At 32.4% G+C, this 24,176-nt stretch overlaps 2 protein-coding genes, 1 long non-coding RNA gene and 2 other non-coding genes across 6 annotated transcripts; 3 read left to right on the top strand and 2 right to left on the bottom strand.

Annotated features, from left to right (window-relative positions):
* Positions 1 to 74, top strand: TRNAI-UAU (transfer RNA isoleucine (anticodon UAU)). Its single transcript has one exon. It is a non-coding gene; the product is annotated as a tRNA-Ile (tRNA).
* A 3,692-nt stretch (positions 75 to 3,766) lies between these two features.
* On the top strand, positions 3,767 to 10,580 carry LOC133288571 (vacuolar sorting protein 39). Of its 2 annotated transcripts, none has more exons than XR_009748376.1 (12): positions 3,767 to 4,217; positions 4,301 to 4,512; positions 4,603 to 4,734; positions 4,831 to 4,974; positions 5,163 to 5,275; positions 6,489 to 6,915; positions 7,263 to 7,586; positions 8,234 to 8,455; positions 8,685 to 8,927; positions 9,087 to 9,588; positions 9,697 to 9,795; positions 10,066 to 10,203. XR_009748376.1 is itself a non-coding variant. In XM_061486366.1 (12 exons), exons 1-12 carry the CDS (start codon positions 3,818 to 3,820, stop codon positions 10,267 to 10,269), a joined length of 2,967 nt encoding a protein of 988 aa, XP_061342350.1. In that variant the 5' UTR covers positions 3,767 to 3,817; the 3' UTR covers positions 10,270 to 10,580. The 2 variants fall into 2 exon arrangements, 1 of the variants encoding a protein (XP_061342350.1); XM_061486366.1 differs by having other exon boundaries at positions 9,087 to 9,533; positions 10,066 to 10,580.
* Positions 10,581 to 13,116: 2,536 nt separating this feature from the next.
* TRNAQ-CUG (transfer RNA glutamine (anticodon CUG)) lies at positions 13,117 to 13,188 on the top strand. The gene has a single exon. It is a non-coding gene; the product is annotated as a tRNA-Gln (tRNA).
* Positions 13,189 to 17,069: 3,881 nt separating this feature from the next.
* LOC133288528 (uncharacterized) lies at positions 17,070 to 18,446 on the bottom strand. The gene is made up of 3 exons (XR_009748372.1): positions 18,300 to 18,446; positions 17,437 to 17,634; positions 17,070 to 17,341 (listed from the first exon to the last, which is right to left on the bottom strand). It is a non-coding gene; the product is annotated as an uncharacterized LOC133288528 (long non-coding RNA).
* A 2,893-nt stretch (positions 18,447 to 21,339) lies between these two features.
* Positions 21,340 to 23,963, bottom strand: LOC133288585 (ADP-ribosylation factor-like protein 2). The gene is made up of 5 exons (XM_061486383.1): positions 23,707 to 23,963; positions 23,507 to 23,617; positions 23,092 to 23,254; positions 22,466 to 22,546; positions 21,340 to 21,751 (listed from the first exon to the last, which is right to left on the bottom strand). The coding sequence occupies exons 1-5, from the start codon at positions 23,769 to 23,771 to the stop codon at positions 21,614 to 21,616; spliced, it is 558 nt and encodes a 185-aa protein (XP_061342367.1). The 5' UTR covers positions 23,772 to 23,963; the 3' UTR covers positions 21,340 to 21,613.
* Between the last annotated feature and the right edge of the window lie 213 nt (positions 23,964 to 24,176).

Below are 24,176 nucleotides of genomic sequence, written 5' to 3'. Positions count from 1 at the left end.
GGTCCCGTAGCTCAGTTGGTTAGAGCGTTGGTCTTATGAGCCGAAGGTCGCGGGTTCGAGCCCCGCCGGGACCATTTATACATTGATTTTGTTTATTAATTTTAAAAAAATGTATCCATTTTGCAAATAGGATGTAGGAAAATATTCAGTAGTTAACAATTAATATCTTCTAAATATTAAAGGAAAAACTACAAAGCCAAATTGACAACTAATGCCAGCTACCAAGTGTTAATGTTATATTATTTTTAAAAATTTAACCAATATCAAATCTATAACAGGCACCAGTTAAGAGCCAAATGATTTCGCCATTGAATATAATTGCTTAATACTTGCAAGAACACTAAAAGTTCGGAGTATAAAGAACAATTTTACGAAGAGATTAATGTATCCTTTGTCTCTTAACTATATATAAAATAAAATATTACCATCAATAACATAATAAACAATTACAACGACAGGGGAACATTTTATTTGACACATACATTAAAATTAGAGATCAAACAATTACTTGAAGTGAGTAACTAAGATGAACTACCAATAATTATTTAGTGTCAAAAGATAATGATTTAGTGTATTTCATTGAAAAATAATGCTGACCTTTTTAAGGGTTGATGAAATCACACTACCATTCCTCATATTTTTAAAAATTATGTGCCTTTTTCATTTATAAAAAAAAAAGGTTTTATACGAGTTATATTGTAGGAAAAATGATTGTGTTATGTTATAGAGATTCGTTTTGCGTGCCGGAGTTTTTTTTTCTTGGTTTCAAAAATTGTGGGTCCCACAAAATGTTGTGTGTGTAGAAAAGTTGTTGTGATCATGTTAAATGCTAGATGCAAAACCCAAAAAAAAAAAAATTATAACAACCAATTCGGGTTATTATCAATCAATTTTACCGTTAAATCAATTATGTTGATCTAATGGTTATAATTATTTTCATCTTTGTATGATTATGATTCTCCATATTTAATGTGAAAGCATTAAATATGAGAAATAATAACCATACAAAGGTGAAAATAAATATAAAGTACTAAATATGTGGAATCATAATCATATAAATATTGGCGGAGCCACATGTAATGTGGGTGTGGCCTCGGCTCGAGCTAAATTTTAACAAATTGTACTTATTATATATAAGGGATATGTTATTCTGCCTACTCTTATTTTGCCTACTTTTGCCTACCTCTCTTAACATCATTAGATTACAATCTCATAAGGTGGAGATTTGCGGAATAAAATAAACTTTTTTTTCCTTTCTTTCTCCTTAATACCTTCCACACTTTTTCTCTCTCCTCCCTTTTCTCTCTCTCTAATGGCACTATTCATAAAAAAAATGTGCAAACTTTTTTCTCAATTTATCAAACTCAGCCATTGTTATGAGCATTTACATAAAAAATTGAAGAGGGGGTATCAAGAAGAAACAAACTCAGATGCCCTATGTTATTGGATCAGGTATGCCTGTTGTTGAGCGTAACATAAAGAGAACAAAGATCTTTTCCCCCACTTCAAGATGAAAAATAAGATAAGAAAAAAAAGAGATAAGTTGATTCAATTTAAGATTTCAACAACAAAATATAAATGTTACTGTAATCGTGGATTAATTCAAAGGAAGTGATTCTTCGTGGTTTTCGTTTTTTTTTTGTATTATTGTGATTTCTGCCGTGTTCAATTATATCAAATTCAAGAAATTTTGAAAATTTTATTTATCCAGCAGAATTATCATGCCATTAATCATTGATTGGATTTGGATTCAAAAATAAATTCAGATTGTAAATTATGCAAATCGAGAAGGGGAGGAGAGAGAAAAAGTGTGGAAGGTAGTAAGGAGAAAGAAAGGAAAAAAAAATTATTTTATTCCGCAAATCTCTACCATTAGATGATATTGTAATCTAATGGTGTTAAGAGAGGTAGGCAAAAATAGGCAAATTAAGAGTAGGCAGAATTACTTATCCCTATATATAATTATATAATTGATTATAATTTGGCCCAGATTTAAATTATAATTTGGCCCGACTACAATTTGTAATTTGGCCCTATGTAAAATTTAAAATAAAGTAAATACTCTTTTTGGTTCCTAACAAAAAACACGATCCCCACTTTAGCCCTTTACAAAAAAGAATTAGTCTCGAGGTTCCTAAGAAATTCAAAGTGGACCCATTTAGTTAAAATCGTGATCTCTCAAAAATTCAAAAAAGACCAATATTAGTCCCTCAAAAGGACTAAAATGGGTCCACTTTGAATTTCATAGGGACCAACCGGCTAATTTTTTTTTGTGAGGGACTAAAGTGGGGACCGTATTTTTTGTTAGGACCTAAAAGAGTATTTACTCTTTAAAATATTTTTGGTGAATGATAAAGGTAATTTGTATTAGGTTATGTGTTTAATTTCCACTTGTATAAAAAAAAATATTTTTAGTAAAATTAAAAAATATTTAATAAAATTATAACTCTTCTTAGTGCTGCTTGCTCAAATATTCTGTATTTAATACAACTAAATGTATTATGATATTAATAACTAAAATTAAAAAAAATAAATACGCATATAATTTTTTGGCCTGGACTCAAATTTGAGCCCGACTCCGCCACTGCATTTAAAAATGAAAATAAATATAATCATTGAATCAACATAATCGATCTAATAGTGAAATTCATTGATAATAATAATATTGACTCAAATTTGAGCCCAACTCCGCCACTGCTAGGGGTGAAAGTGGGCTGGGCTAGGCCAAGCTTTGCCCCGAAAAGCCCAAGCCTACGTCAAAAAATTTCAATTTGGCCTGGCCCAAGCCTAGTATGAGTCTAACTGTTAGCCTGGTTTAGCCCGTTTATAAAAAAACAAATGGCCTGGCTTGGCCCGTTAGCCTGTTAATTTTTAACTTCCAAGCAGAACCATGAATCAACTTTACAAAGTACTCAAATTCAGTTGCTACACCAAAAATCATAATTTCAATGTCCAAACAGAATCATGAATCATAACAAAACTCATATAATATGCATTTCAGTCATTTTCGAAAGCAAAATGCTCAAACTAAATAACATATATTTCATCAGATCCAATAAACAAATCCATACTATGTAAATTAAAATAACTACATGAATCCAACAAACAAATCATGATGCTTGTAGTAAGTATAACTCTCCCAATTTTTTTTTAATATATTCATATATACAATCTAACATGTTGAGATGTTGGTTCCTCCTATATAAGAAATAAAATAAGATTTCTATTAAAATATAATCGAATATAATTAAGTTATAAATAATTGCAATTGATTAAATTTATATCTTTTTTTTTTTTTAAGACATACTTGCTCTATTTTATTGTATTTAAAATAAATAGTACAATATAGGCTGACCTGTGGGCTTATAGGCCCGGCCTTTTGAAAGTGGGCCTACGGCCTTTTTATTAAACATGCTTTTTTAAGGCACAAGCCCGGCCTATTATACAAAATATACTAGGTCAGATCTGGCCTGATGTAGGTCGAGCCGTAGGCCGGCCCGGCCCAGTTTCACCCATAGCCACTGCATATAAAGATGAAAATAAATATAATTATTGGATCAACATAATTGATTTAATAGTAAAATTAATTGATAATAATATTGATAATAATTCTAATGGATTATTACAATATCCTACTCCTATAAAAAAAATACCGTAAGATCCAATATCTGTGTAAAATTAAATACACCAAGTATTTTTGAGTGAAAAAAAAAATGGAGTTATTAGTGTAATTAGTCTATTTGTGTCGTCCTCTAAAGACGCACAGGTGTTGGGAGCAGCAAGAGTACGCAGAAGTAAGCTTCAAGTCCAAAAAATTATGGTGCACAGCGCGTACGATTGTTTAGAACTTGTGGGCGATTGCCCTTCGAAGATCGAATCCATTGAATCGTACGGGTCGAAGCTCCTTGTCGGGTGCTCCGATGGATCGCTCCGAATATACGGGCCGGAAATGGAATCTTCCGACGGTTCTCCGCCTTACGTTCTGGAGAAGAATCTGGTCGGATTTTCGAGGAAGCCCGTCCTCTCTATGGAGGTATTGGAGTCGAGAGAGCTTCTTCTATCGCTCTCGGAGTCCATCGCGTTTCACAGGCTCCCTACGTTGGAAACCATAGCAGTGATCACAAAGGCCAAGGGCGCCAACGTCTTCTGCTGGGACGAACGAAGAGGCTTCCTCTGCTTCGCAAGGCAAAAGCGCGTTTGCATTTTCAGACACGACGGTAATTAATTAATTAATTCCGTTACTTTGATTGGATCAAATTGGTTACAAGTAATTGAGATTGAAATTGTGGATGTGATGCAGGTGGTAGAGGATTTGTGGAGGTGAAAGAGTTTGGTGTACCAGACGCGGTGAAGTCCATGAGTTGGTGTGGTGAGAATGTATGTATAGGTATTAGAAGAGAGTATGTGATTCTGAATGCTTCAAACGGCGCTTTGACTGAAGTTTTTACATCTGGGAGACTAGCACCTCCTTTAGTGGTGTCTCTTCCATCCGGAGAGCTTCTTCTTGGAAAGGTAGGTCTTATTCTCTTCTTTCAATGTGTGTGTTTATGTGTATGTGTGTGGTGATGATTGTTTCTTCATGCTTTAATTTATTTGTTTTAGGAGAACATTGGGGTCTTTGTGGACCAAAATGGGAAACTTCTTTCGGAAGGTAGGATTTGTTGGTCAGAGGCTCCAGTGGAAGTTGTGATTCAGAAACCCTATGCCATAGGTTTGCTGCCAAGATTTGTGGAGGTAACTCATTGTTTGAAATGATTTCCTGGCTCTTTCTTATTGTGAAAGAGGTTGTGGTTGTGGATCTTTGCTCTTTATATTGGTTGCATTTTGCAGATTCGATCTCTCCGAGATCCTTATCCGCTCATACAAACTGTTGTTCTTCGCAATGTTCGCCATCTTCGTCAAGGGAATAATTCGGTGATACTTGCTTTGGATAATTCTATTCATGGCCTCTTCCCTGTTCCTCTTGGAGCCCAGGTATTGCATATGTTGTTCAATGATACATGTATTTTTGCTGCAACACCTATTTCTGAATTCTAATGCAAATGACAAAGCAGTGAATCATGTTACTTCTTTTTATAGTACCTTGTTATCAAATTCTGTACTTAATCTTGTGTATCAGCTTTGTTAAATCAGAAGTTAAGGATTTTGATATTTTTCTGCAGATTGTCCAATTAACAGCGTCTGGCAACTTTGAAGAGGCATTGTCATTGTGCAAGCTCCTTCCACCTGAAGATTCAAGTCTGCGTGCTGCAAAGGAGGGGTCAATTCATATAAGGTTATTTTCCATCATGAGATATTCCTTTTAAAGAAATAAAATAGACGATTTGCCCCTATTGAGATGAATACCTTTGATTTTAAGTTTATCCTATTTCTGAGCACCGGTTAGCTGGCAGTTTAAGTTTGTTACCATTCTGAACTCTCGCTTACTAATTGTCTGAAACTTGTAGGATTCAGTGATAGTTACGATTGAAATAAATCAGTACTCTCATAGTGAGGTTTGGACTAATTGTTGACCTAGACTTTGTATTTATATAATCACGATAGCTAATGTAAACAAAAAAAGAAAAGTCTGATGCTTGTTATATTTGTTACTAAGTGTTCCTTGTAAAAGTTTACCTTTAGCTTGCTTTTAGATATTTGCTTAAGTTGGGATGTGCTTTGTTTATCATGTTGATAAACTTTATTAGTAGCACTGGTTAATTTGTTTTCCCCAATATTAAGCAATATATTGTCTTCATTATATTGGTGGATAAAGGACGTACAATGATTAAAAATGTATTGGATTATGTATCAAATAACTAGAGTGTGATCTGTACAATGTATCAGAAATTCCCATATTTTGAAAGAATTGTCCCAAGCTATATTTTATGCATAATAATTTTGACCATTGTACATAAATTGAAAGAGAGGAAAAAGAGATTAAAGAAGATAATAATAAAATGATAACAGAATTTGAATTTTATCTATATTGAATTCATTACTATCTAATCTCATAGGAATTTTTGAAATAAATTTTCTGAATTTAATTATAAAATTATGCCCATTATAATATTGCATTATAGTTGCGTCTTTAAATAGTTATAATCAAAGTCTTTACACTTTGATAATTAAATAATTAGTAGTAATAATTATACAAGCTAAACTCTTCATAAAAATAATATTTTAAATTCTTCTATAGAAAGGTTAAAACATTAACGTGTCAAGACATTAGAGTCCATGTTTCGGATTTATATATTAAATATAATTAAGATATTGAAATATGAGACAACGTGTTCTAACCCCTGAATATCGGTATATATGTGGTTAGTTAATGAGCCACTAGTGTGGGTTGCATAATGCCTACAGTAATGATAAGGTTAACTTTGTTTAGTGGAAGATTTTGCCTTTCATGCTTTTATATTTAGTAGTTAGTAGTTTTTGTAAATTACATCAAGCTCAACATATTAACCATTGCTTACTTTGCCTGTGTTTGTCTAATGTTGTTACAGATATGCCCACTATCTCTATGACAATGGAAGCTATGAGGAGGCTATGGAACATTTCCTGGCATCTCAAGTAGATATAACCTATGTGCTTTCTCTGTATCCGTCCATCATCCTTCCAAAGACAAGTACTATCCATGAGCTTAAGAAGTTGGACATTTATGGGGATGCTTCATCTCTCTCCAGAGGTTTTTCGGGTGGGTCAGATGATATGGAACTATCATCAACATCTCATATGTCAGAATCTGATGAGAATGCAGCACTTGAATCCAAAAAAATGAGCCATAATATGCTTATGGCTCTGATAAAATATTTACAGAAGAAGAGATATAGTTTTATTGAGAAGGCCACTGCAGAGGGAACTGAAGAAGTTGTTTTAGAGGCAGTTGGGGATAACTTTGCATCCTACAACAGGTTTAAGAAAACAAACAAGGTAGAATAAACTAGCTTTTATTTTAATTTTGTTTTCTGCCTTATTTAATGTATCTCCAGTGTGTAATGTCAATGATTATGGGGTAGATTTGGTAAAACCTACAACTCATACTTTTCAGTTGGAGGCCAACTAGGTAATTGTTATGCCTATATAAAGGTTTATTGACAAAAACACACACTCACACGCCCCACACTAAAGTACTGTGGATTTCTTTATAAGACATACGCAGGATTGATGGTGAAGCTGTGGAAGATATGATGTCCTTAATCTTTTTTGAAATGGTTGAACAGTTTAATAATAATTTATCACAGTTGTTATTGTTATCGTTTTGAAATTATTGGTGTCAGGGGCGTGGTAGTATATCTGTTAGTTCAGGAGCTCGGGAGATGGCTTCAATATTGGATACTGCTCTACTTCAAGCCTTGATTCTTACTGGACAATCTTTAGTGGCTTTAGAATTATTAAGAGGTGTTAACTACTGCGATTTGAAAATAAGTGAAGAAATACTTCGAAAAGGCAACCATCATGTTGCTTTATTAGAACTTTACAAGTGCAATGGTTTGCACCGGGAAGCTCTTGAACTTCTTCACAAATTGGTGGAAGGGTCAAAGTCTAGCCAGTTTGAAATTACACAAAGGTTCAAGCCTGAGGACATTGTTGAGTATCTCAAGGTAACTTTCTATTTGGTTAAATATTTAGCTCATTTTTTTTTTCCTTCTAATTTTGAAAGGCTTTCATGGCTAAATTTTTTACTGCCTTAAAGACTAACTTACTGATTTAGGATGGTGCTTAGGATTTAGGAAGCGGTAGAATCTGAGTATATGACATGCTATAATCTGTAGTCAGATAGTAAAGTCCACACTTCATGGAATTTTTTGGTTGATTTATTGGGCGTGGTATTATTAACATTAGGTTCTAGCTTTAATGAGGTTAAGGGAAGGTATTATTCTTCTGCTTTAATTGATAGTCTATATTTATTTATATAGTTTTATTTTATTTATTTTTCTATTCCCTCATTTTTATTTTTATTTGCTTTTCATTTTGGTTCATCGGCCGCCTACCAACTCCTACTGGGAAAAAGTTGATGTTGATGATGTTGTTTAATTGATATTCCAGATCAGATGACATTTTGTCATTAAATAAACAAATGAACTTTTTTATTCTGTGGCCCTGATATGCTAACAACAATTGTTTTAGAGGTTTTTCCTGTATCGGCTAATTCAATTCTTTAACTCTGCATCCAGCTGTACAGGAAAACTTGTTTGTGTAATCATTTACAGATTAACTCAGTTTTTAATTTGTTGGGTTTCTGATGCAGCCGCTATGTGCAACAGACCCCATACTTGTTCTAGAGTTCTCTATGCTTGTTCTTGAAAGCTGCCCATCCCAAACTATTGAGCTCTTTCTATCCGGAAATATTCCAGCAGATATGGTGAACTCATATTTGAAGCAGCATTCTCCAAACATGCAAGCTACTTACTTGGAGCTCATGCTTGCAATGAATGAGAATGCCGTATCCGGCAATTTGCAAAATGAAATGGTGAGGACCTTTTGCATCTTATTTGAAGGCTCTAAGGACCGAAGCAGTTCTACTTTTTCTTTTGTCTGGGGAGGGGGTTCGGGGAATTTCATCAAAATAGCTTTTAAAAACTTTGTAAAAGCATTTTGTTGATGCTGCTGCATGCCCAGCTGCTTTATTGTAGCACGTTTGATATATGATTTATAATAAAAGAAAATTCTGTATTTACTCACAGTATTCTGCAATGTAGGTACACATATATCTTTCTGAAGTACTTGATTGGCATGCTGATTTAAGTGCTCAACAAAATTGGGATGAGAAAGCCTATTCCCCAACACGGAAAAAATTATTGTCTGCTTTGGAGGGTATATCAGGATACAATCCTGAAGCTCTGCTTAGTCGTCTTCCACCTGATGCTTTATATGAAGAGCGTGCAATATTGTTGGGGAAAATGAACCAACATGAACTGGCATTATCTTTGTATGTTCATAAGGTATATCAAATATGTATCATCTATTTACTGGGAAGGGTAGATTCAGTGATATTCCCAATGCACCTAAGTCAATTACTTCTTGTACGAGTGTTATATTAAGTCATGGTTCTTAAGCTGATGAATATTATGGGAATAAATGAGTGTACCTATCATTTGTAGCTTCATGTTCCGGAACTGGCGTTGTCTTATTGTGATCGGGTGTACGAGTCTTCGCATCAGCCATCTGTAAAATATCCCAGCAACATATACCTGACGCTTTTGCAAATCTATTTGAATCCTCGGAGGACCACGGCAAGCTTTGAAACGAGAATTACAAATTTGTTATCCCCACAGAATACAACCATCCTAAAAGTTGGTTCAACGGCATCAGTAAAAACTAAAGGAAGCCGAGGAACAAAGAAAATTGCTGAGATAGAGGGTGCAGAGGACACAAAAGTAAGTTTGAGCAGCACTGACAGTAGCAAGAGTGATGGTGATACGGATGAATTTAGTGAGGGTGGTTCTACTATCATGCTTGATGAGGTCCTTGATTTGTTGAGCCGCAGATGGGATCGAATAAATGGAGCTCAGGCCCTTAAACTTTTACCAAGAGAGACTAAATTACAGGTATCCATTGCTTTTTGGTACACCATAGCTAAAGACCACACAACTGTTTTTACTGGTATAACTTCTGCTCTTTGGAGTTTTGTTCTGTTAGGAATACGTTTATATTTTGTCAAACATTTATTAGTTTCATCAATCTGGTAAAAAGTTTATCTGTTATCTGCAGGACTTGCTTTCATTTCTTGGACCCCTCCTGAGAAAATCTAGTGAAATGTACCGTAATTGTTCAGTGATCAAGAGCTTGAGACAGAGTGAGAACCTTCAGGTAAAGCATACACCAGGAATCAAAATTTTAATTATTTAACAGTTTTGGGGGAATTTTTAGCCTGGTAGGGTTGGAGGCTATAGTGGAGACTTCCTAGTTTCTTGCTTCGGAATGGGTTTATCGTACAATATCATTACTTCTTACTCTCTAGTACTTGTACTGTTGTGATGCAACGTGGCTGAGCCAATGAGCCGCATCGCTCTTGCACATTCAGATACTTCTGTTTTGTTAGTATCTAGCAACTAGCATGATTCAATTTGTTTTGCACAGGTGAAAGATGAACTCTATAGTCAGAGGAAAGCAGTTGTGAAGATAACCAGTGATAGCATGTGTTCTCTGTGTCGTAAGAAAATAGGGACAAGTGTTTTTGCAGTCTACCCCAATGGGAGCACTCTCGTGCACTTTGTCTGTTTCAGAGATTCTCAAAATATGAAAGCAGTGACCAAAGGGTCTCAATTGAGGAAGCGATTATGAAACGGAAAGACCATACAAATTGGTGATCCAATTGCCTTGGTTGAGCGTCTTTTTACCCATGGTGCCTGCTGGTTGGTGGATTATGACGACACTGGCACTAATTTGTTTTCCGAAACCAGTTTTTTCCAGTTTGTTCGTGTGAAAAGTGAGATTTGATATGGGAAGAGCGTGATGTGTTTCTCTTTTATTTTCTTTTGTGATGTAAATATTGGGTGAGGGTCGGACATTTATTTATTTTGAGCATTGGAAGGGAGCAGATTTCCCCCTCCTTTTCCTTCTCAGTGTTGTTGTATTCTGCGCGAAAATATCAGAGTTGAATTCAAATATTTATTATTATTAAAAAAATAATTGTTAAATTGTATATACTATATTAGTCCTAACTTCCATGTAATGGCTATACTTTTGGAATAATAATTCAAGCCCTTTTCCCCTTGCAGTATTTTCTAACCCATTAAAAGGACAAAAATATCACATAAAAACGCCTTATTTTAAACCTAGGATGTATGTGAACCATCGAAGTAGCCATTACATTTTTCACATGATTTTGTGCATAATATTAAGGAAAAATCTCCTTTTATTACTTTTAACTCAAGAGGTATATGCATTGATTTTTAAAAACATTAAATGTAATCTTTAAACTTTATAAAGTATGTATTTTAATGATTTCGTCTAATTTGATTTTGAAAATTGATAAAAAATAGTGGGTTTAGGTGGTGTTAGTAAACCCGATTTAGATCGATCGAGTTGACTCGAAAACTGAGCAATCGTTGATACAATCGATTCGAGTGAGTCAATGAATCAGCTATATAATAGATCCAATAAGAACCCGTTCGACTTGGTTGATTTTTGGCAAAAATTGATAATCTGACCCCTTTTTTTTAACCGGTTGAATCAGTGGGCAATGTAATTTTTTTAAAAATAAAATAAAATAATGTGTTTTTACACTACTAATAGCATCCCAAATCCCTAATTTGAAACACACGTTTACATTTTTTGTTGTTGGTATATACACATTTATGTATTTTAAGCATTTGAATATTTTTATAAAATTTTGAGTATAAAATATAAATTTGGATATATTTAAAATATTTATCCGAGTCAACTAGTTTAAACAGTGACTCATTAAACTAATACCTCCCGAGTTGATAATTGAGAGTCCCAGACATATTTAATAATATTTATTTGACACTTAAGTTTATTTTATCCGCTGTAGTTAATACTTAAAAAAGGGATAATTTATGTTAATGTTTAATAACAAATTAAATGAAGTGATTGAAATATATATTCTTAGAGATTTCATGTTTTTTAAGTTTAAAAATCAAAATCCACATGATTTTGAATCGAAGATGGTAAATTAGTGTTTTTTTCGAATATTAGAACTAAACATTTAATTTTTTATTAAAATTTCAATTAAACAAGCTCGTTGACACTTTTTTTTTTTTTTTTTTTCGGTAAACAAGCTCATTGACACTTAAAGCTTATAGACGACTTGCACTATTCTATTAAGATATGATTTTAACGATGAAGTGAAAAGTATACACTGACCAAAAAAATAAAGGCATATTTGCCTAAACTAATACACTGAAATTTATTGAAGCAATAAATCCACATACATCCTACGGCCAAGGTTGTACGCGGCTGTCGATGGTAAAAATGAAAAAAAAAATTGCAAACATAAAATAAATGTATTACTATTGGATTATTACTATTGCAAACATACACTGATATTCTTATTATTAATTTTTTACTACCACTCTAATCATTATTGGATTAGAGGAAAATTTGAATGGAGAGAGAAAAAAAAAATGACTTTTAAATCCAATGGTGATTAGAGTGATAATAGAAAAAATTCGTAGTAAAAATATCTTTGCTCTTTTATTTTTACCTCTGGTTGAAAATCTTTTTTAATCAATCATCTATTTTTCACTTTTTTCACTTTTTATTAAAAGAAAAAATTTCACGTAACTGGTGATGTGAAACTTTTGTGATGTGAAATTAGGATCCACTTCCATATGTTTTTCTCATGGAAAAAAATATATCTTTTATACATTCATCAAAATATATATTTTGAGATTTTTTTTTTTAAAAAAAAACACATGTAAACCTCATATATTTCATGGCTACAATATAAAAGGAATTATCTCATATGACATGAGTCATTTTTCCATCATTAAATTTACACAAGAAAACTATTATTGGGTTTTAAGTGAGGCGATTGAGTAATTCATCATATGCTATTGATTCAAACTTATATTCTACCATTATATATTGTAAAGCTTTCCGTCGCCCCTACGTGTCCTTATTCACATTTTTTTTATTTAGGATTAAAAAATAAGTAATATGAACAAGTCATTATGACTACAAAACTTTAAATGGAAAATTAAAGAATTTTAAACAGTTACAATTGCAAAATATGAATCACTTAGAATTTTATTATTTTTATATTTCTTTTTTATATTTAGGTTTAATCAAATAATGATAGTATTTTGGAAAACTATGACTAGATGATAAAATTAATTTTTTAATAGTATATTTAAAATAAATAAAACGATTTAAGAAAAATAAAGCTATAATCAAATGAGAAAATCATATTTAAAATAGTAGCTAAAAAAATAGCCAAAATCTATGAATTGTCTATTATCACTCCAATATATCGACTCCTCTTATTTAATTAACTTACATAATTTTTATAAGCAATTAATTTGACTGAAAAACGGAAAAGAATATTTTGAATAAAAATTACTTGAATAAAAGTGATAATACACATTTCACCAAAAAAGAAGAAGTGATAATACACACTCTCCAAAAGTGTTTTTAATAATAATGAACATTAACATATCACACGGAGGTCCCATGGTCTAGTGGTCAGGACATTGGACTCTGAATCCAGTAACCCGAGTTCAAATCTCGGTGGGACCTAATATTTTTTTATTTTGTTGTATTTCTGTTATAAATCCATTATTTGCTTGTGAGAGCAGAGTTTTCGTTGCTGCTTTAACTAGCTCTTAAATAATGATTTTGAATCTACTTGATTTTGAGTATTTTTTTAGTTCTGTAAAGTATTAAGATGTAATTGAAATCAATATAATTTAATCCATATCAAAATCAAATACTTGTGTAATCTTAATATACTTATCTTGGAAAAGGATATACAAATTCAACTTAATTATCTTGAAAAGTAGTAGAGTAATAATATTATTTATAAATACTATTTTTTACACATACTTTTGTAAATCATTTTGATAACTACAAATTCTCAGTTTAATTTTCTTCTTCTAAGCAACACATTAATTATACATGCATTTAGACATGTGCAACTATCATTATTTAAAATTAGTGTCAGCATTTACCAAAAGAATATACGGGCCTCATTTGGTGGCAGAGCTAGAAAAAAAATTTAGCCTGTGCCAAACATCAATTTATGAAAAAATATCAATCAACGCCAATTATGGAGGAAGCTATTATTTGCATAATTCTCTGTTATTTCAATAATTCTATAAATATGAAGTCAACTATTTTTGAAAATCAATCAGTGTCAAAGCTCTTGCTATATATTTATATATATTAAATGAAGAATACATTGCTCCAAAGATTATTTTCTTTTTCTGCTGTTTCCTTTTAGTTAAAGGATCAAAATTATGTGATTACTGGCCAATGGCATTTCTTAGCTTAAATATAGCATATAATGGTATTATCCCAAGAAATGGCTATATTAGCCCTACCACCTCAGGAAGGCCTAGAAAGATTGATTTTGATACAATTAAGAGTTCGAGATTTTGCAAACCTTGGCATTAAAGATAAGTTTAACATATAATAAGGTATTGTTTGGCATCCTAAATTTTATCATTCAATAAATAACATTTTGGTCGTTGGTATCTTTGACCATGAGCGTGGGGAAAATTGAATAAACCTCCTTGATAACAGAAGCAAAGATAAGAACCTGTCACAGGTTGTATTTGGAACCTTGGTTCTTAATTTTAATCTTTTGTTTCAGGTGTTTATTCCTTCTTTTGCAAGTAGGGAAAAAAAATAAGAATCATATGCACTCTTCCATATGGTAAGAGTAAGCAACAACCGAAGCTCCATGAATCGGGCACGTAGCAACTATTGAGTCAAAAACATGCGTGCCTAAACACACAGTAAGCACTCGCACACTACATGTGTAATTCCAATTGATGCAAGGATGGATGGTGTCTTCAAAATTTCAAATAGTGAGAATCGAGGTCATTTCATTATATATATTTTGTTGTAGGAACGTACTAGTACCTAATACATTTATTAAAAATATCAGTGCATACACGTCTCTGTAGGTTATTGACTACTCAAATCCACGTGTTATGTCTTTGCGTTCTTTATTTCTCTTAATCAAATAGGAAATAGTTTGAAAAGCTAAAGTCCATCAATGCCCTCAGGCTGATCAGGTAAAAAGGGAAAAAAAAAATTAATCTAAAAACAAATAAATACTTCATCTGAGTTATTATTGTTCTCCTATATTAATGAATTCTGTAACATTCATTCATTGCTAGTTATACTTTGAACTTCTGTTTTATCTGTATACCCAATGAACTTTTAAACATTTAGCGAATAAAAATTAAAATATGATAAAGTTTTGCTGGTGTGTGCTTAATAGTATTTGTTAAGAAATATTTATTTAAGGGGCAAATTATATTTACAAACTTTTTTGTTTACCAACTACACTATGTAGGACCGGTCCTATATTAATCTCACAGTGTACGACTGGTCCTACATTAGTGTAATTGTAAAAAAAAGTTGTAAACGGATCCTATCCCTTTATTTAATATCTTATATTCATTTTTTAATTATTTAAAGAAATTGTATTAAATTTATTTGTTTATCGCAATATAATAAATGTTCTATTTTTCATTTAAAACTTTCTATTTTTACTTTCTTAACTAGTGAGCATTTACCAGCGAATCCCTAAATTCTATAATTAACAACTCACGATACTTCTATAGTTCATATTTGTTATGTAGATTCGTCTTTTTCATGATTGTTTAGTGCTTCAAATGGATATTTGGACCGAAATCCTTACTTTCAGGAAGAACACAAGAATACTTCAAAAGTAAGCAACCGACTAATATTCAGAACAAATCTCTCTTATCAATATACTAGCTGCACAACCATCATATTATATGAGCATAGTATATATAATATGTACTTTTCTTTGACAACTTGCAAACTTTCCACATATAGTTTAAAAGGCGCACCAATTACTAGTTTTAGAGTGTCATCTCTTGAATCGAGTGTCCTTATAATATTCACATTAACAACTTCATACTCCATTGCGTTCCCCACCCATTTGCACCCTTTTTTGCGGTCAAAGATTCTTCGTATTTTAGGGACTAGTTGCCCACATGATTACTTCTTTCTTACCATCCAAAATCCTCTGATTTTTTATGAAATGACATCCAACACACTTTCTTCTCATAACTCCAGTCTAAGATGGACAAGCAAAAAGAACAAACTGTTTGAAAATGCCTTGGCAATATATGATAAGGAAACCCCTGATCGTTGGTACAACATAGCCATGTTTGTTGGAGGCACAACTGAAGTTGAAGTCAAGAGCCAATATGAGATGCTTCTGGAAGACATCAAAAACATTGAGTCAGGCAAGGTTCCCCTCCCAGCTTACAGAAGAAATGCCGGATGTAGCAGAGGTAACACATGTGATTCCCCACATTAACAACATTGTGGAAACAAATTATATTTTGAACAACCTTCATATATAGAATTGTTCCTTTCTTAATGAAACTATTACTTTCCGATAAGTATGACTTCACTTGATTACTGTTAATCCCCTGTCATTGATCTTTCAATCCTCTATTTGCATAGTTAGGCCTGGTGTTAATCCCCATCTCCTATGAGAATAACATTTTATGAGAAAAGTCTAGGACAGTTACTAAAACTCTGTTGCCCACCCCACCTCTTAAACCAAGTCAAAAACTTTGGGAAAATAGGAGATGCACAAAACTTGAATGCAAATCGAACCTGTTAATTCATGCTTATGCACAAATTATAGTGCACAGACAGCAACCGCTTACACTACGAATGATCTAAATATTTTACATGCTTAAAGATGTAATTATAATTATAATGAATGTTATTTAAAAATTTATGCCTGAATAGAGTAAACTCTAGAAAGATTGAGCGAGTTGCTTTTTTAACCCCTCATCCATTATACTTTTAAACTGGACTAGTAACCAATTTACTTCATCCTGAAGTTTTGTAAGTACAACCTCCCAACAAAAGAAAGTACAAGATCACCAGCATTTCTTGTTTGTTTGCTAACTGTAATTTTTTTATTACAAATTATGTGCAGGCTGAGGGATTTAAAACTCCAATGAAGAATGACCTTAAAAATGAAGAGCAAATCCATTTTTCGAGAAGTCATTTTAACAATTACGAGCATCGACCGTCAGTAACTTTGTTTTTTATTTTATTTTTTATCATAACTGTTTCTTTTAGGCGTATGTAATGAAGTTCTTCCATACTTAACATTCACCTTATATGACATCTCTTTTCATATAAGGATAAATAAAAAGCTTAAATAAGCATTGGTGCAACTTTTCTCCTGTAAGATCAGACAAAGTTAATGTTGACTTAATGGAAACTCGTAACCGTAAGGCAAAGTCCCACTTGATTACTGTGTTAAGCATTAAAGTGGGGTAAGGTCGTAAACAATTGTAGGCATTAATGACATTGTGAAGGGGAGTCAATCAGTCAAATGATAATAGCGGCACTTACTACTTAGTAGTAAACATAAATGTATGACCAATCTATTATCACTATAATCCAGTAAAATCAAGCGTTATGAGGCAGTAGTGAAGAATAAAAGTTCATCGATTCCAAGTAATTAACCATTTCTTACAATTAAACAGCAAGATATTTAAGGTCATAGGTTATATATTATAAACTTTCTTCCGACCCCACTGATCACTGGTGATTAAAGAAAAGCCTTCTAGTTCCTTGCAGATGACGGAAGGGATACAGAGTTTTCACCTTCATTTGGGCTGTCCCCACTTTTTCCAAATACCTTTGACGCATTAAATATCTGTTTCAAACAAGATATAATTTATCAGTTACAACAGTGTGGAGATCATAAACAGAGACTTCATAGATGCATACATCCACGGTAGAAATATTTACCTTTTGAATTGTGTTTCTCAAGCATGTCTTGTGTTCATCGACAGAAGCATGAATAAATTCATGAAAGTGATTTCTTAAACTAGACACGAAGCTCCCATTCCCAGACTTCTTTCTTTGGCAGAATGTGACTCTTGATGCTGGGTTGATTGGTAGTTTCTCATCAGTCTGCTTGTTGTTGGAACCCATTCTTGGCAGAACCTAGAACAAAGTTAATCCAGTGGCCATCAACATACTTAAAACTTAAAAGGCAATTTCCCATTAAGATTTTTGGATGTATCCTGTTTGAAACTGGTCTTCAATGCATCTCATTCCCCTTCCTTGGTATTTCATTTTTGGGTATTATAATTCAAACCCACCCATGTTTTCATGCACCCCTCTCACTCTGACACTCTTTCTCTACACTAAAATTTACTAACTCTGAATTTTACGGGGTTACATGCACGAATTCATGTGCAATCTAACCACTTAAGGCATACAAAACACACATCTCTGGGCTGTTAGATAACATGTGTAACTGTGAAATACTAGAGGTAAATCGAATGATAGTAAAGGATGCTGAATTGTTGTTTTCCTAACTTGTTTTATGTGCTGCACTATCGGGGGGAAAAAATAACTGGATGCGGCAAAGAAAAAACACCCTTTCTTCCTTGAAACATATGAAAAAACACTCTAACTTGTTTTTAATGTGCAACAGATGCAAGTTAGGAAAAGGAAGCGTCAAATTACAAAAGCTGAACTACTACTCTAAGACATGTAACATTATTAAAGAAATAACACTCACTATCTGTCTTGTCGGCTACGTCAAATTACACACAAAAGCATACATATGAAGAAAAAAAAAAAGAGGACCAATGGCGACTTACTTTGCAATGAATCACGCAAACGAGAAGAGATGGGCTTCAACGGCGACTTACGTTGATCCCACACTCGCCGCCTTTAGCTGCGACAATAGAAATCGTTTCGTTTCCAGCAAGACACGAACGGCGCTTCAACGGCGTCGTATACGAGATTCCCGGTGGGTTCTGATTTTTTACAGGCATGCAGTCTTGAGAATGAGGACATGCCCTTCTTCATTATTCGCAACAGGCCCAAGCCCATTAAAAAGTCTTGCTCCTCAAAGCCTATTCAGCCTTCGTTCGTAGAAAAACAATTGGGGAGCTTTTTTAAAATAAAAATAAAAATTGAGCTGTAACTTCAATTTTTAGTTACTTATTTTTTTATTTTTTTTAATACAATGATGAAAATAGAACACATAACCTAATACAAACTACCAAAATCCCTCGCCAATATACCAATCATAGTTACTTAGGGGGTGTATTGGATTGAGATTTCAAAGAATTTTAATGGATTATTTTTGGACTAAAAAATCCATGGGTATTGAATTAGGATTTTAATGGATTGAAAAAAAGTCATGTGGTATTCGATTAAGATTTTAAAATATTATTTTAGAGTCCGTTCAAATCCGTTGGTATTCAATCAAGATTTTAAACAATGGAAAAACAATCTTGTGGTATTCGAAAATCTAACGATTTTAATGAATTTTCTATTGACGTGAATTTCATGAGACTTTTTAGTAAGAAATATAAATAGGATGCCTCTTTCACAATCTCACCCTAATCTGATTTCTTGATATTTCTCTATTGCAGTGTTTTTTTTTTCCTTTGGCAGGTTGACTTGCTCGAAATTGAGTTCTGCTGTAGGAGTTTCGTCAAAACTCAAAAATACTATATTTTTAAGCAATTTTCATCAAAAAAATAACCCAGAAACAACAAACCAACGAGATTTAATATAATTTATCTAAAAAACAGCATGTTTTTGAGAAATTTTGAAAGTTTAAAAAATAATTTTTTAAGCTATGGGTCGCGATTTTTTGTTGCACAAAAGGTGTGATTTTTGTATTAAAAACAACATAAAACAGTGAAAAATAACAGGGAAACTAAAACCTTCAAACCAATTTTCATTTTATATCAATGAAACAATATCAATTTAAAGAAAGATTAAAACTTTCATAATATGAACCCTATATTTTGTAACAATATATTCATGAACGAAATTTCTTCACTATAGGAAACGATTTCAAACAATTTTTGTGTCAATAGATAACTAAAAATTTGTTTTTCAAAAGCCCCAAGAGCAATTTAAAGTTTCAATGTATCGAATGAAATTTTTTTGAGAAATTTTCTAAACTTTTATGTAATAATAAAACCCAGAAATTTAGATTCAAAATCTTCTTAGAATATTCAATGAAAATATGCATAAGATATATGGTTAGAAAACTCTCATCACGCAGAACAAAACTTCCAAAGTTTTCAAGATCAACTGTAAAAAATTCCAAACGAAATTTTATCATGAACTTTAGGTTCTATATGCAAATTGAGAATTATTTTAATAATTAAAAAAAATTGGGTCTTATAATCATATATGCATGGCTTTGGTACCAAATAAAGAAGATAATTTTCAACCATTGGTCAAACCCAAGAGCATGAACGAGAAAATGTTAACGAGTGGAGGACTAGTATAACTTTAGATATGTGAAGAGCTGTTGCTTAGTAATTTTGAATGTTTGTTAAAAATTATATTATGTTTTACTGATTGAGAAAATTATATTAGGTTTTACTTTTTTTATTAATTTTATTGCATTTCTTTGTTATTTTTTTATTTACTCTTTTAATTTTAAATGTTTGTTAAAAATTCATATAATTTTTTAAAATCTTATAAATTCATATTGCCCTTTCAAATCTTATAAATTCTATTAAAATCTTTTAAAATTCAACCTTATGAAATCTTGATTGTAAAAAAAGTCTTTAAAATCCCTCCAATTCTAAATAGTCTTTTAAAATCTATAAGATTTTTTATCTCAAAAAAGTCTTTTAAAATTCTAATTCAATACACCCTCCTTAATATTTTGTAAAGAAGGTCTAAGCTAAAGTTTACACAAAACAACTTTAATCCCGAAATCAAAGTCCCTAAATAAACTTATTAACCACTTGGGGTAGAGGTCTTAAAGCTTATATTTTGTTTGAAGGATCAATTTACATTTTTCTGTTCTTCATCTCTTTTTCTTCTTCTTCTTTTTAATTTTGAATTATATTTATCTTAGCCATGCTAGGTTAAGCACCCTTTAATCAATCTAAGGGTAAAGGATTCCATTGAAGAGTCTAGAGGATCTGCGCATCCTCTTTAATCAAATTTATTTCTTTTTCTAACTCAGATTGATAACGTGCGATTGTGGATATTCAATTTGAGATATGCGATTGCAATTATGAAAAGAGATTGATCATTAGATTTGATGGTCAGATTGATTAATCCTATGACCTTAAGTCGAACGGGTTAATACTCTGCGATTGTATGAGTAGAAGCATCATTTTTAACCAAACACTAGGCGATCGTCTAGAGAAAATTTTCAATTGAATACGAGGATTCCGATTCAATTGAGTTCAATCACGAATTTAATATCTATTTATCCGAGGAAGGATATCCTAGGAATCTTGACCTTAGGTTGACTATTTTATTTACAAATTTCAATTTCAATTTTACATTCTGTTTTATTTTAATTAAAGCGAACAAAAATTCTTTTCTTTTTTTTTTAATTTGTGATTTAAATCTTGAGAGACGACTCATACTGACACTTTGGTACAAAATTTTATTGAACCTGATTAGTTTAAATTTGCGTAAGTTCGACGGCTCACATCAAATTTGAATCAAACAACTTCTATTTTCTTAAAAAACATAAAATAAAAAATCTTCTACTTCGATTATTTTCACATGAAAAAACAGAGCTAATAAATTCAGTCCACTGAGAACGTGCTTAAGTGTCCACAGCTGCTCCTTATGTATACGTGCCTCTGTTCATTGAACTCAACAAATTTGATTAAAGCTTTTAAGACGCTTATCACAAAATCATTCTTCTCCGAGTTCAAGCTTTTATATTAAAGCCTTCTCATATATAATGGATACTAAGATAGGTAAGTAACCTGCAACCTGCAAGTCATCCAGTTTCTTGCGGTTTCAAAATGTAATATGGTACAAGCACCACATTCACCCAAAAAAAAAAGGACATCCATCTGGAACATATCAGTGATGCAGTGAATCCATAATGTCTTCCAAAGACAGTATATAAGATTTAAGAATTCTCCTTTAAGTTGGAAACATTTCATGGAAGATGGCCTAAACAAGATTAGTCAAGCATGTAGATTCTAGAGGCTATGTCCTGAACCAACCAATCAAATCCCTCAAGCAGACCCTCACCAGTGTATGCACTACAGCCAATTATCTGCCAATGCCGAGATTTATCCATGGCTTCCAAGTTCAGCACCTGCATGGATATTAGAAAATCAACAACTCCTTAGAAACAAGGATAACTTAAGTTACTTGTGATTTTATTTATGGGTTTTATTAATGTTATGTTACATAACTTAAGTTTTGTTTCCAACACACAAAAAAAAAAAAAAAAAAAAAGTGGAATGATGAAAGAGAAAGAAAAACATGTGGACCTCACCTCTTTAATGTGTGTGTAGGAAAGTGAAGTTGTGTCATGTTACATGATAAACATAAAACCCTTTATTTTATTTGGTTTCCTACCGACGATACTAATCCCCTTCGTGATATAAAGCACGAAGATTTTTGCCTTTGGCCCCAAGTTACTTGTGGTTTAAGCTACTTGGGATTTGACCCGTTTAAAACTTTCTTCCTCTAACGTTTAGCTTATCTGTGTTTCCTGAAAATAAATAAAATTCAACTTTTGCTAATACTTATCTACTTATTGAGAAGAGCCCCCCCCCCCCCCCCCCCCCCCCAACCAAAAAAAAAAAGGAATCCTAGGCCCTGTTTGAATATTGTTTATAAAAACAAATTTTTAGTTTTCAGAACAAAAAACAAAGAAAACACTTGTTTTCATAACTATTTTATAAAACAGTTTTAAGGCAAAAAAAAAAAAAAAACACAATCAAACAGATCCCTAAATTCCTAAAAAAGCCGAAGTCAATGGTACCCAGGTTAATGAAGAAGGGTAATATAAAATTAAGCTCACCTTAGCTATTTCTTCAGGCCTAAGGGCACCTTTTATGTCCTGTTTATTTGCCAGTATCAGTAAAGAAGCTCCAGATAGCCTCTGTAAGATGAAGAATAAAATCTAGTGTCAATAATAATAGTTGACAAAAACCAAAAGAAAAAAAAAAAGACAGAGCAATCATTTAAGCATTCCAAGTTGTTTGCAGTACGAAATAACCACATTTGCTTTCTTAATACTAACACAAATATTTCTTCAAAGTGTCAAATGGTCAAGTACTTATAATGATTGGTTTGGTACCATTAATACTATACTACAAATATTCCTTGTAAGTAGTACAGGAGAAAGTTGTTGGAAATACAAAGAAACTGCCAGCAGGATAAACAGGTTTTCACATCCTGTATCAACCGTCCAAAGGTATTAGCTCGTGACAAAGAATCTTAAAACATTCACTTTATGCAAACTACTGAGTTTACATAGTATTAGCACAAAGCATAAATCGAATTCGATGCCAATCAAATAAAAGAGAGATAAATTGTTAAGTCTTCCAAAAGCATGACTGAATATCTTGGGGTATACACACCAATAACATGTAAGCAACTTGTTCAGTTCAATTGATAAGCAATAAACATTTGGATTTAACAAACCTCTTCCTTTAGAAGGTTATCTAGCTCAAATTTGCAATCATCCAACCTTCTCAGATCTGAACTGTCAACTACCCAAACCAAACCATCTGTTTGCTCAAAGTAGTTTCTCCAGTAAGATCTTATTGTTTTCTGGCCCCCAACATCCCATATGTTCAGAGTGTACCTGCCAATGTCCAAATGGATACATGCCTAAACATTATGTATTGATGTAAATCACTCTAAGATACTGAGCAAAACAAAGACTAACAGAATAAAAGGAATAGGCTATATAAGTAGTGAAATCATAAAGTGAAATAAGAACCCAGTAATTTCAAAGAAATTTATGTTATGCATATAAAGTCTGTTAAGAAATTGTCACTTTGATTAAAAAATGAAAAAAGAAAAAGAAACTTAATAGCCATTAAGGGGGAACTACTTGTTGTATGCGATGGTTTTGATGTTGAAACCAAGCGTGGGACTGATGACGCTAGTGTCCTCCCCATTTATCTTCAAAACGATTGTGGTTTTCCCAGAATTGTCCAATCCACTGCATAACAACTAATTTCAGGTACTATGAGTCAAGAGAATCAATGAGCTTTTTCTGAGAGAGAAATTCGAATTGAAGGAGCAACTTACACCATAAGAATTCGCATTTCCTTCTCTTTCTTCTTGATTTTCCTAATGATGCTTAGAAGACCCATTCAGCTCCCAAACACTTTCGACTTCGCACCTGAAACGCTTTCGTTCGTAGATCTACTATTCGATAATGATAAATTGCTGATAAATATGTCCAACATCACAGTGGCTTCTGCAAAGCGCGAGGTACTTTAATCAATTTATTAAAAAAAAAAAAAAAAAGTATGGAAAATGATATCAACTGTGACATCTTTTTTCTTTTTTCTTTGCGAAATGATATAATCGTTTTCTTCTTCAAGGAAAATATATTATGTTTTAAAATTTTAATTATTAATATGTTTTGAGAATAGAAAACAATAATGTAATATGAACAAAATTTAAAATAAAAAAATTATGAATGTATAAAGCCGTTAAGCCACATGTATAATTTTATAAAGCCGTGGCCACATGTAAATTAATGTTAAAAAAAA

This window comes from Gastrolobium bilobum, unplaced genomic scaffold (genome assembly GCF_033153095.1).
Source record: "Gastrolobium bilobum isolate Gb01-03AN ecotype WA unplaced genomic scaffold, APGP_CSIRO_Gbil_v1 utg728, whole genome shotgun sequence".
Taxonomy (NCBI): Eukaryota; Viridiplantae; Streptophyta; class Magnoliopsida; order Fabales; family Fabaceae; genus Gastrolobium; species Gastrolobium bilobum.
This window is presented reverse-complemented; position numbering and strand designations above follow the sequence as displayed.